General features: G+C 39.3%; 1 protein-coding gene across 1 annotated transcript in view; it reads left to right on the forward strand.

Moving 5' to 3' along the window:
* The first annotated feature begins 9,579 nt into the window (after window positions 1-9,579).
* LOC131072557 (uncharacterized) overlaps window positions 9,580-14,904 on the forward strand; it is a 50,096-nt gene continuing 44,771 nt past the window's right edge. Inside the window, exon 1 of the mRNA XM_058008741.2 lies at window positions 9,580-10,136. Within this exon, the coding sequence (XP_057864724.1) occupies window positions 9,726-10,136 (411 nt within the window). The 5' untranslated portion in view covers window positions 9,580-9,725. The remainder of the gene's footprint in view (window positions 10,137-14,904) is intronic.

Here is a 14,904-nt window from a genome sequence, read left to right on the forward strand (position 1 = left end):
CATCCCGGTGGTGCTTGGGAGGGGTATGGTCTTGGGTGCTGTGCATTCTTGCGGGCCTCTTTGGGGTGTGGGTTCCTTCCTTTTTGAGATTTAATGTTGAGTATTGGTAGTGAGGCCTCGAAGACACCTCTCGCCATGGATTTTTGTGCTGCGGTGGGCTCTAAATCCCCAATCCAGAGCATGAAGACTTTTAACAATAATCTTTTTTCCTCAGATTTGGGGTCTGGTAGTACTGGTAGCTCTCGCATTATGAAGGTTAATGGTTGTTTGGAGAGATGCAATGAGAGGTCAAGGCTGGTTATTCCTCTAGAGATGATAGCTGAAGACGTTGAGTACTTCTCAAAACACTCGCTATATTGCAAGTTTTTGGGAATGAGGGTTTCCTTGCAGTTTTTGGAAAACTGGGCGTAGAGGACTTGGGCTCCGGAAGGGGAAATGGAGATTATGTTGCTGGAAAACAACTACTTTATGGTTACTTTCAACTGCATGGAGGATCGCAATAGGATTTTTGAAGGAGGCCCGTATTTTTACAACCACATGGGGTTGTTCATCAAACCTTAGCATGCGGGGTTTAACCCTTCGGAGGAGCTCCCGAATAGGGTTCCAGTATGGGTTCGCTTACCACGCTTTCTAGTGGAATGTTGTTGGGAGGATGTGCTTCGGATGCTTGCTGCACTGCTTGGGAAGCCAGTGGGATCTTCAACACAAACCTTGGGGAGAAAGGTAATGACCTTTGCGTGTATCTGTGTTGAAATTGATCTTAGTAAACCTTTTCCAAATGCTATAGATATGTGTGTGAGCTCTTATTCATGGGTTCAACAGTTAGATTATGAGACTTTACCATTTCGGTGTCGTCTGTGTCATGAGTATGGGCATTTACAACGCAAGTGCCCTAGATATAAACTAGTGGAGCGCCAACCTTAGATGTCGGCCCACAGCCTAGACGGGGTTGATAAAGGAAAAGCTGCTATGTCGGTCGAGGGTGTGGGTGCTGATGGTTTTGTCTCAGTTAAGACTAAGAACATGAATCAAGGACAAAAGAGGCCCTTACAGGAGAGACAGGAGGAGGATACCTTTAACAAATTTGAGGCCTTGGATGACCTTAGCCATCAGGAGGTGAACTCGGGGTTAACCCCTTTGGACCAAGGTGCTTCAAGGGGGGCTCCAGAAAGAGTGATTGAGGACCCTTCCCAGGCTCTGCAAGTGGTTGGAAGCCAGCAAATGGAGATGGATCAGCCAGTAGGGGTCTAGTTGGGACTCACTTCTGGTTTGGAGGTGAATTTGGTTGGGGGGGAGAGTTCTTCGATAGCTCTGAAATTGGATCCGACTGGGGGTAAAAGTAATAAGTCCTCTGTTCACCTGGGTCTACATCAAAAAGATATTAAGAAAAGTGCTTCGGAGAAGAACTCAAAGGTTGGCAGAAAGAAGGATTTGGATAAGATCAAATTGATGGGAGAGAATTTGGTTGAGTCAGGGTCAGTAAAGACTTTGGATTCTCACTTTTCCAATCCTCCAAAATGATTGTGCTTTCATGGAATGTGAGGGGCTTGAATAGTGGCCCTAGACAAAAAACTGTTCGGGAATTGATTAGGAATCACTAACCTGATGTCCTTTTCTTGCAAGAAACTAAACTTTTGGTGGAGAGTGTGATGGGTTTGGTGTCGAAGTTGTGGGGACGAGGTGAGTGTCAGTGTATTGGGGCAGCTGGTTCCTCTAGAGGGGTGGCTTGTCTTTGGAACCCTTTAAGGTTTCGCCCTGTCTAGTGGGTTGCCTCCAAATCTTCGTTATCTGGGATTGTCTCTAGTCTTGAGACTGGGGAATTCATCTTGTTTACTAACATCTATGCCCCTACTGATCTTCAGGGTAAGCAAAACTTATGGTCTCATTGTAGACACTTAAAAATAATTATTTTAATTGTTTATAGTTCCTCACATAATTAATTAATTAATTATATTAATTCAAATTCTCCTCAATATTAATTAATTATAATTAATATTGTCACTATCGTATGTAATTGATTTATTTAATAAATCAATCTCTCTCTTTATTCTTCTAAAAATTAAATCCTCACAAATCTTCCTCTTAACATTTCAATTAATTAGTTAACCTACATGATTCCTACAAATCATCTTCCTAATTCATCATTAACCTAATAAAGTCTTCTAGAAATTCCCTAAACTCACTTAACCTTATTCTTCTAATTTTTAATTCCCTCCACTCATTCTCTCTCCTAGTCAAATCCTCCCACAAATCCTATCCCGCCTAATCTTTCCTCTAATCCCCCTCCTAATGAGTTGCTAGTGGCTAATCATCATGATTAGCCACAAAGTCAACTCCTTGTCCCTTCCATCCAACCACTAGATTTAAATGCTCTTTTCCTAGGTGAATGTGAGATTTTCAAAATCTCACATTCCTCTAGGCATCTCCTCCCCCAAAGAATTTTTAATTCCTTCTTATTCCTCCAATCCCCATAATCATCCCTTTTTGGAGAATTTTAAATTCCTCCTCCCCATTCTTCAAAGAATGTCACATCCCTTGCTCTTCTCAAGGCACATTGGGAAGTCTTCCCAATGCACCTTGAGGAGTGTGGAGACAAGAAATGCCTTTAAGGCATATCTCTTGGTCTCCACACCCTCTCTTGGGCCTTGTGTGAGCTCACAAGAAATCCTAGTCCTTCATCTTGAATCCATCCTAACCATCCATTTTTCCTCTCCTCTTCCTATAAATTGAGGACTCCATCCCTTCACTCTCCATCTCCAAGTTTAGTAGTATTATGCTGCTAATTTGAGCCTAGAAAAGTCATCTTAGCACCCTTATCATGTCAAAATCATCTCCTATCCATACTTGATCATCTCATCCCTATCATCCCTCAAGATCCATCTCATTTTGTGCACAACATTGGAGAGCCATCCACATCAAGCAAGAAAAAGGAGCACATCAAGTGGAGCATTATCAAGGGGAGCCTTCACTTCATCAAGCTCAATCCGAAGGAGAAGGTATAAGGTTTGTGAGGTATATGCATCTCATTCTTATTTTTGCGTGATTCAAATTATGTCTTTTGATTTCATATATTTTTATGATTGATTTGCATGATTTGCTAACTATTCTACCTCATCAATCTTTTCCCCTCTTCACTCATATTTCTTGTATGCGAAGGCTGGTCCCTTTTCATCCTTGGATTATGGCGAGAGATTTCAATGCCATCCTTGAGTTGAGTGAGAAGAAGGGGGTGTTATGCATTTGGAACCTTCTTCTTTCCTTTTTCAGGATTGTATATCATCGTTGCATCTTGTTGACATTAAGCCTGGTTATGGTTTGTTCACTTGGAACAATAGGAGAGTGGGGGAGTATTGGACTGTGGAGAGGTTGGATCATTTTTTGGTTTCTAGTTTTTGGATTGGTGGGGGGTGGACCACAAGTTCTGAGATTCTTGAATGGAGAGGGTCAAACCACTGGCCCATCAAGCTGGTTTCTTCTTCGGCCTGGGTCGCTCGCTCTCCTTCATTCAAATTCCAACTTATGTGGCTTAGGGATAATGCTTTGCAGGCTCTTGTAGCAGAATGGTGGAGGAAAGGGAGGTCGGCCTTCGGCACTGCTATGTACACTTTTGCCAAGCAATTGCAATTTGTTAAGTTTAAGCTTAAATAGTGGAACCGTCAGGGTTTCGGGAACATTTTTCATGCTAAGAAAGCTGCTCAAATTGTGTTGAATGACATCACCAGTGAAATCAGAGAGCATGGTTTTTCTGAGGCCTTGCTTAGGGAGGAAGACATGGCTGTCAAGGTTGTAGAGGAGTGGGAGATTAGGGAAGAAATATACTAGAAACAGAGAGCTCGTATTTATTGGCTTCAAGCGGGGGATAAGAAAACTGCTTTCTTATTCAACTTAGTGAAAGCAAGAAGACATGGAAAATCCCTTCCCTATTCTGGTCAATGATAGAGGTGAACAGTGTTTATCCTTGCAGGAGATCTCTTGGGAGTCATTACAATATTTCTGGTCCCTCTTCAGTGAGACTCTCAGGGGGAATCGGTGGAGGAGAATCAGGTTCTTGCTTGCATTCCTTCTCTTGTCAATAGGGAGATGAATGAGAAGCTTTTGGGTCCTATTTTGCTGGAAGAACTTGAGAGGATTGTTTTTCACATGAGGAAAGGAAAAGCTCCTGGACCAGATGGGTTCTCGGTTGAATTCTTTCAAGAGTTCTGGGATATTATCAAACTGGACTTATTGGTAGTAGTCCAAGAGTCTCAGAGGAATAAGCAGATGCTTCAAGATTTGAATGCGACTTTCATTGCTCTAATCCCCAAGTGTGATGGGGCCGACAGGCTAGGCTAGTTCCACCCTATCTCTCTCTGCAATGTGATTTATAAGATCATCTGTAGGTTGATAGCAGATAGGTTGAAGAAGTATCTGGGGGATGTTATTTATGAGGAGCAGAGTGGGTTTGTGGAAGGACGCCAAATTTTGGATGGTGTGGTCATTGCTACATAGACCATTCATTCTATGACAACCTCTAAGGAAAAAGCTATGTTTATCAAGCTGGATATGGCTAAGGCTTACGATAGAGTTCGGTTGTCCTTCCTCCAGAAGATCCTCAGGGCTTTTGGCTTTGCTGATGAATGGATCTAATGGGTTATGAGTTGTGTTACATCTACTTCTTTCTCTATGCTAATCAATGGAGATCATACTGAGCTATTTGGTGCTTCTAGGGGTCTTCGCCAGGGGGACCCCCTCTCCCCTTCTTTATTTATTCTTCTAGCTGAGGGTCTGGGGAGGCTGATTAAGTATAATGTGGGTCAGGGTATTATTCAGAGCTGGAGTTGAGGTAATGACTTGCAGCCGCAATCTCATTTGCAATTTGTTGATGACACGACCCTTATGGGACTTGCTCGGATTAGAGAAGCTACTAATCTGTGTAAGGTTTTGGATGCTTATCTTGCGGCCTCAGGCCAAATGATCAATGAGGATAACTATTCTATCCTCTTTTTCAACACTCCTGGAACTATTCAAAGGAGGATTGCTCTTATATTGAGATTCCAAGTTGGCTCTCTGTCCTTGACTTATTTGGGTATCCCTATTTCTCCTAGTAACCCTCCTAGGGAGTCATGGTAGGGTATCTTGGATAAATTTCGCACAAAGGTTACTCACTGGACTCATGGGTGGTTATCCTTTGCTGGGAGGGTTCAACTGATTCAGTCGGTCGTTCAGGCTCTTCCAATTTATTGATGTATGCTACAAGTGGCTCCTAAGTGGTTCTTGAAGGGTTTGGACTCCCTGGCCAGACAATTCTTATGGGCAGGCAATCTTTCCTCTTCCAAATGGAGTCTTGTCAATTGGGACTTGGTGTGTAGCCCGAAGCAGTCGGGGGGGCTTGGTTTAAGGCAGTCTATTTTATTTGGGGAAGCTTTGGCAGGTAAATTATACTGGAGGTGGTGTGTTGAGCAGGATCGAGGTTGGGTTAGGATTTTGGCCAACAAATATATGCAGAGGATCCCGATGGAGGAAATCCCTAGATATCCACTTGAGGGAAAAGGTTCAATGATCTGGTATACTCTCAAGAGGGGGACTTCTCTCATTAAGGCAAGACTCTTTTGGATTTGCGGGAGGGGGGAAGATGTCCTTTTCTGAAATGATTCTTGGGATGGATACCCCCCCATCCTTGACCAGTTTCCTAACCTTGGGAATATGTGCCAGAGGTTTTTGGAGGCAGGGTGGTCAAGGGTGAGTGACTTCAAGGCTGTTTATAGGTATGAGTGACTGGATTTGGAGCGGTGGAAGGCTCCTAATGAGTGGCCGGTGGCTGGGATGGAGGAAGAGTGTGTTGAGTTGCATGGCATTCTGGCAAGTAGACACTGTAGTTCCCTCAAGGGTAGGGATGGACTAGCTTGGTATCCAAATCCTAAGGGCATCTTCACTGTGGCTAGTGGATACCGGGAACTGTTGAACCAAAGACTGGAGGGAAGAGAGGTGCACTGGTGGAAATAGGAGTGGAATATTTTTTCTTGGCCGAAGTGTAATTTCTTTGCTTGGACTTTGGCTTTGAATAGATGCCTAACTTGGGACAACATCCGCAAGCGGGGATTCTTGGGGCCTTCTATTTGTGTTTTGTGTGGTAATGGGGAGGAAGATTCCTCACACCTATTCTTCAGATGTCCCTTCTCTATGCTTATTTGGCACTACTGGTGGGGGGTGTGGAAGCACCCTTGTGTTCACACAGATTCTTTGGTGGAATTTTGGAGCTGCTTGGGCAAACCTCCTATCTTGTCCTCCTTCCTCCAGACTGTCTGGTATATTGGGCCCATTGTCATTGTGTGGCAGATCTGGCTCGAGAGGAACAAGAGGATCTTTCGTGAGGTCAGATTGTTAGTTCAACAAGTGTGGAATAGAATCATTGTTATGATCCGAGAGACGGTGGAAGCTAAATGTGAGGTGAATTTTCCTCTGGGTAGAGACAAGGTGAATATTTTGAGTAGGTTTGGTTTGCAGGAGTTGTCTCCCACCTCCGCTTGTGTCAGAAGAGGTAGACATGCTGTGAAGAAGGTTCAAAGGATGGGAAGGTGGATACCTCCTTAGGATGAGTTTATCAAGATTAACATTGATGGCTCCTCTAAGGGTAACCCAAGCCCTGTTGGAGTTGGTGGGGTTGGTAGGAATAGTATGGGGGAGGTGGTTTTCCTCTTTTTGGTGCATAAAGGGTGGCAGTCTAATAATTTTATGGAGGGATTTGCGATTCTCTATGCCCTAGAGCATGCTTGGGAGTTGGGATGAAGGAAGGTTATTTGCAAATTGGATTCACAAATTGTTGTTAACTTGTTGACTAAGCAGAAGGTGTGTGGGATTCAGTGGCAGTTGGCAGGGATTATTCAACAGATTCTTCAAATTATTTCTTTAATGGAGCAGGTGTCTTTCATCCACATTCCTCATGAATGGAATAGAGCCACTAATTGCCTGGCTAAGTGGGCCTTGGAACATGGTAGTGATTGGAAAGTTGAAGGTTGGGAGCATCTCTCCTCGGATTATTGTCAGGACTTGCAGAAGATTTTTGTTGAGGACATGGATAGTTATGAAGCAGGCTGATCTGGGGCTGGTTTTGTGGTTCTTTTTTGGGGCCTCAGAGCTCTGGTTCTCTTTGTAATTCCTGTGTCTGATTTTCAATAAAGTTTTTACCCCTTTATTTCAAAAAACATGCTAGTTGTTTATATGTACATGTTTTATTCAACGTAAAGACTATTGAAAAATTAGGAGTGCTCATCATCTTTTTGAATGAGAAAATAATTGACAGATAAAAGACAAAAATGATAACCTTAATTGCCCCATAGATTATTTCTAACCTCAAGGACATTAAAGTTATGCCATGTGCAAAATGCTTTAACATGAGAAGTCTCCTAGGTTAAGTGGCATTTCATAGGGGAACCCCCTTGTTACATTGAAGGTGTACCCTATATGAAGTTGAGCGGTTCAATTGAAGGATCAATGGTGCAAAGTACTTTAGACGGGATGCAAGACAATGAAAATCATCTTGCACGTTGAATTTTTACCTAGTAAACAAAGGGGCAGAGCAGACCTGACAAGTTGAAAATGCCCACTCTTCTTTGCCTAAGGCCACGTATTGGAGCAGGTCGCATGGTAAACCAAGTAAAGCCTAAATCTGTTACACACTCCCTTCCATTCAATTCATCCTTCATCCCCGACATAGACGACAATGATATTCTCATCATTCTCCCACAAGATTTTGGCTGTGTTCTCCAGACACAATAGCCCACATACCTCCTGTGTGTTGTGTCATCAATGGTTTGAATCGCTGGCCATCGATCGGAAAGTCTTTCAGAACTTTGGTTCATTTTTGTCAGAAAATTCATGAGAAAATAAGAGGAGAAAGACATCTAGAACTTTAACATCTTCAATCAAAGATGACTAAAAAGCTCTTGTATTTATTTGAACCAATAATGATTCCTCTTTTCTTGTTTTCATGTAATTTGAGCAATCGTATATAATATTTATGGTGTGAATTCAAGTCGTTATAAAGTTAGTGCTTCCACACAGTAGATACATATTTTAGTTGTGTTGTCAATAATAAATTTTAAAAAAAGTTACAATACTCTATTGTATGCATAGAAACACCTCTAAAAACTGTTTAGTTTATTTAAATAAACACATTTAACTAAGCACAAAATAAATTAGTTTATATGAATTTTAGAGTTGGTTAAATTATTACAAAATGAATATTTGAAATTAAATTGAATTGTTAAAGTAAACTAATAGAGTGTTTAGTTTTTTAATCATGAATAATAGTGTTATTGTCATATTAAAAAAAAAATTCATTATGTGTAGAAATTAAATGTTCTTGAGAGCTTGATAGACCAGACTTGTGATGTTTTTACAATCTACCATTTTTTGAAGATTATTTATTTGGATCAAAAAATGTGTAGATTTATTTTTAATATCAATTTTTGTGATCATATGTCACAATTCTTAATCAAGATGAAAATAAAATGTATTAAAAATTGATAGATGTAACAACTTCAATATAGTTTCAAAATTTTGTGCAACTTCAATACAAATTAGAGTTGTGACATTAATAAAATCTATCATTTTTTGAAGATAATTTTTTTTGGATTAAAAGAAGCGTAGATTTATTTTTAATATCAATTTTTTGGGTCATATATCATAATTCTTAATCCAAATGAGAATAAAATGTATTAAAATTTCATGGATGTAACAACTTCAATATAGTTTCAAAATTTTGTGCAACTTCAATACGAGCCATGATGTTTCTTGTGTCTATCATTGCTTGTAGATAACTTTTCTTGGATTAAAAAATGTGTAGATTTATTTTTAATGTCAATTATTATTTTTCATGATCCTTAATTAAGACGAGTCCAACTTAACCGAGTTATCTTTCTATCTTTGGTTCTTATCAGAGTCCAACTTGACCATTTTGGGAATTCCCCTTTGGATTTTGTGTGCCTGCATATTTGTATCATTACTATGAGCTGCTCGGCTACATTAGTGATCGATAATTACACATTTGTTATATTTAATGTTATATATTACTAACTCTCCCTCTCTCTCTCTCACACTCCAAGTTCCTCCCTCTCTATGTTACTTATTTCTATCACCTCCTTTATCTCTAATTTTGGCCCCTCTATCTTTTCCAAATTATATTTATCTCTCCATCTCTACTTTCTCCCTACCTCTCTCTCTCTCTCTCTCTCATTTCTTACCACCTCTATCTCCGTTTTCATATCTCCTCGCCTCTCTCCGTCTATATCTCATTATGTCTACCTCTATCTCTTTTTCATTCCATCTATCACTCAATATATCTATCTCTTTATTTCTTTCTCCATCTTCTTGTTGTTCCTCTCTCTATTTCTTTTATCTATCTCCCTATCCCTCTCTCTATATCAGTTCCTTTGTCCCTTCATATCTCCTAGTCTATATCTCTATTTCTTTATTTCTATCTAACTCCTCTGTATCCTTTTATATCCATATATTTCTCATTACAACACTTGTAGACAAACAAATAGACCAAAAATTTCCTTAATTGACTTAACCTCTTAGGTATACCCATTGCACCTTGCTGAGAACTTAAAAAAAAATCCTTTTGTCAGGGATAACCATGATAATGACTAGGGCTTTGCGAAATCCCAGAATTTAATTCTTAGCGAGGCTTGATTTAAAGAGGTGAAGCTTTCTCTTGCGTGCAGCGTAAGAATAATGCGAGGAAGATGGAGGTGAGAGAGGGAGGGGATGTAGAAGTGGCGAGTGATGAAGATGGTTTCAGAGGAGCATGGTTCAGTGCGAAAGTGGTGAAGAAGGAGAAGGGGCATGTGGTGGTCGAGTACAGGGAGCTCAGGAGCGACAAGGACGAGAGCAAGGCCCTGAGGGAGAAGGTGGCGCTGCGCCATTTGAGGCCCCCTCCCCCCTCTTTCTCTCCCCCTCCCCTCCATTATGCTCTCTACCAGGAAGTCGATGCCTACGACAATGATGGATGGTGGGTCGGTGTGGTCACCAAGCTACTTGCTGACAACTACTATCTCGTCTACTTCATGCAGACCAATGAGGAGATTCAATTTCATCACTCTCAGCTGCGTCCCCATTTCGATTTCTTAGATAACAAATGGTTTCAACCTTCCGAGGTATGCACCCAATTACTTTTATCTCTTCAACTCTTTTTCACGCGGCTATATTTCTTACATTCCTATCTTTTGGGAAAGTGACATAAGGGATAAGACGAACTGGCTCACTAAACATGTCCTCTCGTTTTTGACCTATCTATTTTGCTTGCCATGCATTCGTAAAAAAACGAATACATTGTCTACAAAGCGTCGTGGGGCATTTTTTTTAATCTCCCTCATGTCTGATTAGATTTATCATCATCTCTTAGGAATGTTTCTGGGTGGTTCTCTAGCTGTTTTGTTTTCATTTCCCATATGTTTGACTAACTTTATCAACGGTTGGAAATGTTTACTGTTAGTGCTTTAGTTGGATCTAACTGGGATGAACACGATACTTGTACAGTCCATGGAAATTATGTTTCAAGCTTCTGTAAATTAACAGTGTGAAAGTTTCTGATGCAACGACTTCCACACAATTGTTTTCAGATGCTTATTCCATTATGGGTCTAACTGTTACAAGCTGCATGTATAATTTTAGTTGGTATATACAGCTTAATATTTATGGCACGCTTAGTCCAAATGGGCAGCATAGCAAATAGAAGGAAGATAGCAAACTTCATCTGCATGTTTATAATTGAGGGAAAAAAATTGCTGCCTACTTTTTCTCTATTCTACTCTTTTACTTTAATGGTTGCTAGATATCAAATGGAGTAACGGATTGTAGGTAGGACAAGGCTTGCAGATGTCATAAAGAATAAGTCATGGACAACTTCTGCATGCTTGCTTTTCCTCAGTGCTGCTTGGTTGCCATCAAAAACCAGCAAACCCTATTCTATTTCTTCCTTCTTCCCTCTTCCTCCTATAACCTCCATTGTTGACTATACATGGTTTTGGCTCTTATTGTTTTTGGTATTTTAATGATTATTCAACTTTAAAATTTCAAATCAAGTTCAATGTCTTTGAAAGTTCAATTCAAAACTTAAGCTAGACAAGGCAAAAATAATTTGCCTTTCTTGTTGCTTGCAAAGAGCCTTTTTTATCATCTTCATTCTGTTGGTTCAGTAGTTGTAAAATCCTTTAAAGTGAGATTTTTGGCTTGTCTTGTTTGGTTCTACTGTCTAGAAATCTGGTGTAGGGTTATTGTGTTGAAACATTGAATCTCAGATTTTGTCATTTGTATTTCCACATCATTATAACTAATAAGCAACAGTGTTGTGCTATTTCTTTCTTTGAACATTTGCAAGTCGCTATGGAAATGGTCAGTGTTTCTGTTTTGGCCGTAACCATCCATAGTGATCTTCCTGTTGTCACTTATCACCTTAAAAGGTTGTTATTGCCTGTTGCTTGTCTAGCGGTTAGAAATTATTACCATCAGCATAATTGTAGCATTTACCTTCTTTATTCGCATGTTCTGGTTCTCCTTTAGTTGTGTAACCAGTTGTGTTGGTCAAATTTTTCCATAAAGTCAGTACTCCTTTGTGTATTGATGGGTTGAGCAGCTTCTATTCTTCTGTTGACTGGCGGGAGAGATGATCAATATTTAGGAGTTCCGAAATGGTGTGGTGTGGTGTGGCCCAAGTTGCATTGCATGTGAAATGCGTATCTACTGGGTACTTATGTGGATGCTTTTGGTTGGTCCACATATTTGTAGTATTGTTTTGTAGAGTGATCAAGATGGTCAATGGGGCTTGCTGGGAACATTTAGATTTTCAGAAATTGTTGGTTCTCTTGTACCACTTCACTGGATTGTGACACATGTAGTTTGTTTATGCATTGCAGTATTTCTGAGAATTATGTCTCTGTGCAACTAAATAATCATAGGCATTTATCTTGATTATGTGTTCTCTTAGATGTTGACTGGCCCATATTTTCAAACATATTATGCAAATGTCTTGCCTGGTGAAATTTCAAAATTTCAACAGGTTGCTGTGCAATATAAACTACTTTTTTATGTTAATGAACATTTATGAGGCCCTAATCTGCTTGTCTAAACTACATTTGGAGTGCATTTTATTATTACATAGAAAATTATCAAGTGCTGAGCTATTTGTAGTGATCGGGAAATTAATTTTATAATTCCCTGCAAAATTTGTAACCCAAAATTGTAAAACCCATACCTACTATGGCTTCCAAATGGTCCTTGAGCCAAGAAGCAGCATCGGCATCTGCTTTAGCTCCCGAACAGTATAAAAGAGCATCCAGCAAGGGTGTAGCTCAACACTTTGAACTTTGAAGAATTCAAAGGGGACATCCATGACCCTTTGAACACATATATGGGCCAATTTCTTTTCTGTTTTGCGTGGCAGAAGAAGTCCAGGAAAATTCCAATATGCAGTGCATGGATATTTGATTTGGGAAAGCTAGTAACATCCAATAGCTTTCCTAACCCTAATAATGTGGAGGGGGCTGCTGACTGCTACAATGAGAAAGCTTGAGAAATTTTCTCTGAGGGTGAGGAATTGGTTTTAAAGATAAAGAAGGAAACTTTGAAGGTCTTTGGTTTGAGGCTTGATGCTGACATGGTGCTGAACTGATCTTATTGGCTTTACAATGTAGAAGTAAAAGGAATGCATTCATAGCGATTAAGCTCTTATTTTACAGTATCCCAGTGAATAAAGAGAAGCTTTGAATTAAATTTATCACTGCTTCAGAGGTGGAACCATTTGGTGCTACCAAATTTAAGGTTAATTTCCAATATCCACATTCCCGTTCTTATCAAATTATTGGATCAGATGTTGATTTGAGTATTGGGGAGGTTGCATTGGCCTTTCTGTGTCAACCAATGTCTCCATAAGAACACTCTATGGTCTATATGATTTTGGGGTGTAATGCCCCTCCAGGAATTATTCTTATGATAGTTATGTTAGATGCTAATGAATCTCATGTGTGCTTTTGACTTCCTTATTGATGATTGAATTCCTCTTGATTGAGATATGTTATGATGTTATTTAATACATTATGCTTCTAAAGTGGATGGTGATATATTTAGGACTTGGTCATGATGTTAGGGTTTTATGTCGATTTGTTTATGATTACATGATATTTAGTAGGTGTGATTTACTATCTTGGAACTTAGGACCTTTAGTTGCATTTCTAATTTTATGAAATGTCATGATAGGCCAATTTGCATGCTTCCAAGTAGGTAGTGAAATGAAGTATAATACAATAAAGGTGATATGCATTGGGAAAAATTTAATCATCCTTGTATGATCTTGTTGGTTTACATGCATATGTAGTAAGTTTAGATTAGTAACAATGTTGAGAAACCTTAGGGGAAAGTTAGTAGCGTCATCCGCCTGTGCATTATAGTTTAATTTTGTCCTTCTAATGTTATAAAACGTTCACTTAATAGTTTTAAATTTTTTTTTTCACTCTTTTTCTAGAATGTTAGTTTGTTTCTCTAGGGTTTCTTAGTGGGGCGTTACACTTTTTAGTGTATTATACTTCATTTCACTACCTACTTGGAAGCATGCAAAATGGCTTATCATGACATTTCATAAAATTAGAGATGCAACTAAAGGTCCTAAGTTCCAAGATAGTAAATCACACCTACTAAATATCATGTAATCATAAACGAATCGACATAAAACCCTAACATCATGACCAAGTCCTAAATATATCACCATCCACTTTATAAGTATAATGTATTAAATAACATCATGACATATCTCAATCAAGAGGAATTCAATCATCAATAAGGAAGACAAAAGCACACATGAGATTCATTAGCATCTAACATAACTATCATAAGAATGATTCCTTGAGGGGCATTACATTGGGAATATTTTGTTATAGAACTTGACACAGATCTCTGTCTGAATTCAAAAGGCTTCATGTATCAATTTTTTTTAAGACACTCTTATCATTTGTTACATGTTTCTGTTTTGCTTGGTAGAGTATAGATCATGTACTTTGGGGATCAAGCTATTCTTCCCAGAAGGAAATTAAGGAGAGATAAAACCTGTCCAATTGTGGTCCATCCACATGGACAAACACTGCATTTTTTCCTCCATATTTGAGGATAGTTGACACTACCCTTTGCGAGAAGTAGTATGGAATGAGAAGGCTTAGGTTGTCAGATTTTGCTGTGGCCTTAGTTTGACCTAACAAGTAGTTTGGTGCCCCTACAAACTGGGATGATAATTTGGGTGATTGGTTTTTGTAAATTGATTGTCGCGTTGCAATCCAATCTTACAAGTTGTTGAACACTCTACCCACTAGGAATTAATCAGACAATTGGCATTTGCACAAAAGCTCCAATTTAGAGATGCTATTAACTTATTAAGGAAGGAATTATGCAATTGTCATGCCCCTCGATTTGACATACCCTTATCAACGAATCTAAATATGAATTTTTCTTACCAAGTAAGACTTCACAATTTTATAAAATCAAATAATGTACTTTGATCGCTAATAACATGCAATGGGGTTTGTTAATTATTGAACAACATCAACCTTAAAGGATTGATCTTTCCTCTCCTATAGTGCAATGATCCTATTCACAAACTATTACTTAATTAAGAGAAACGGTTCAGATATGATCAAACAAGGCGTCTCTTAGCAAAAAGTGGAGTATGAAAAGGCAGCGGTCAAAGAGCATGACTACAGCATGGAAGAAGGATATAAAGAGATCGTCTCAATAGTTTGAAAGGGATCATCGAAGGAGTTAGATTCAGATCATCATTAAAGGAAGACAAGACAAATTCAGACATCGGTAGTTGGCATATTAACAATCTATCTGCGATCTGGTATGGAAAGCATGTTAGTTAACGATATGATAATGATTACT

The sequence above is a fragment of the Cryptomeria japonica genome, chromosome 9, assembly GCF_030272615.1.
Source record: "Cryptomeria japonica chromosome 9, Sugi_1.0, whole genome shotgun sequence".
In the NCBI taxonomy this organism is placed as follows: Eukaryota; Viridiplantae; Streptophyta; class Pinopsida; order Cupressales; family Cupressaceae; genus Cryptomeria; species Cryptomeria japonica.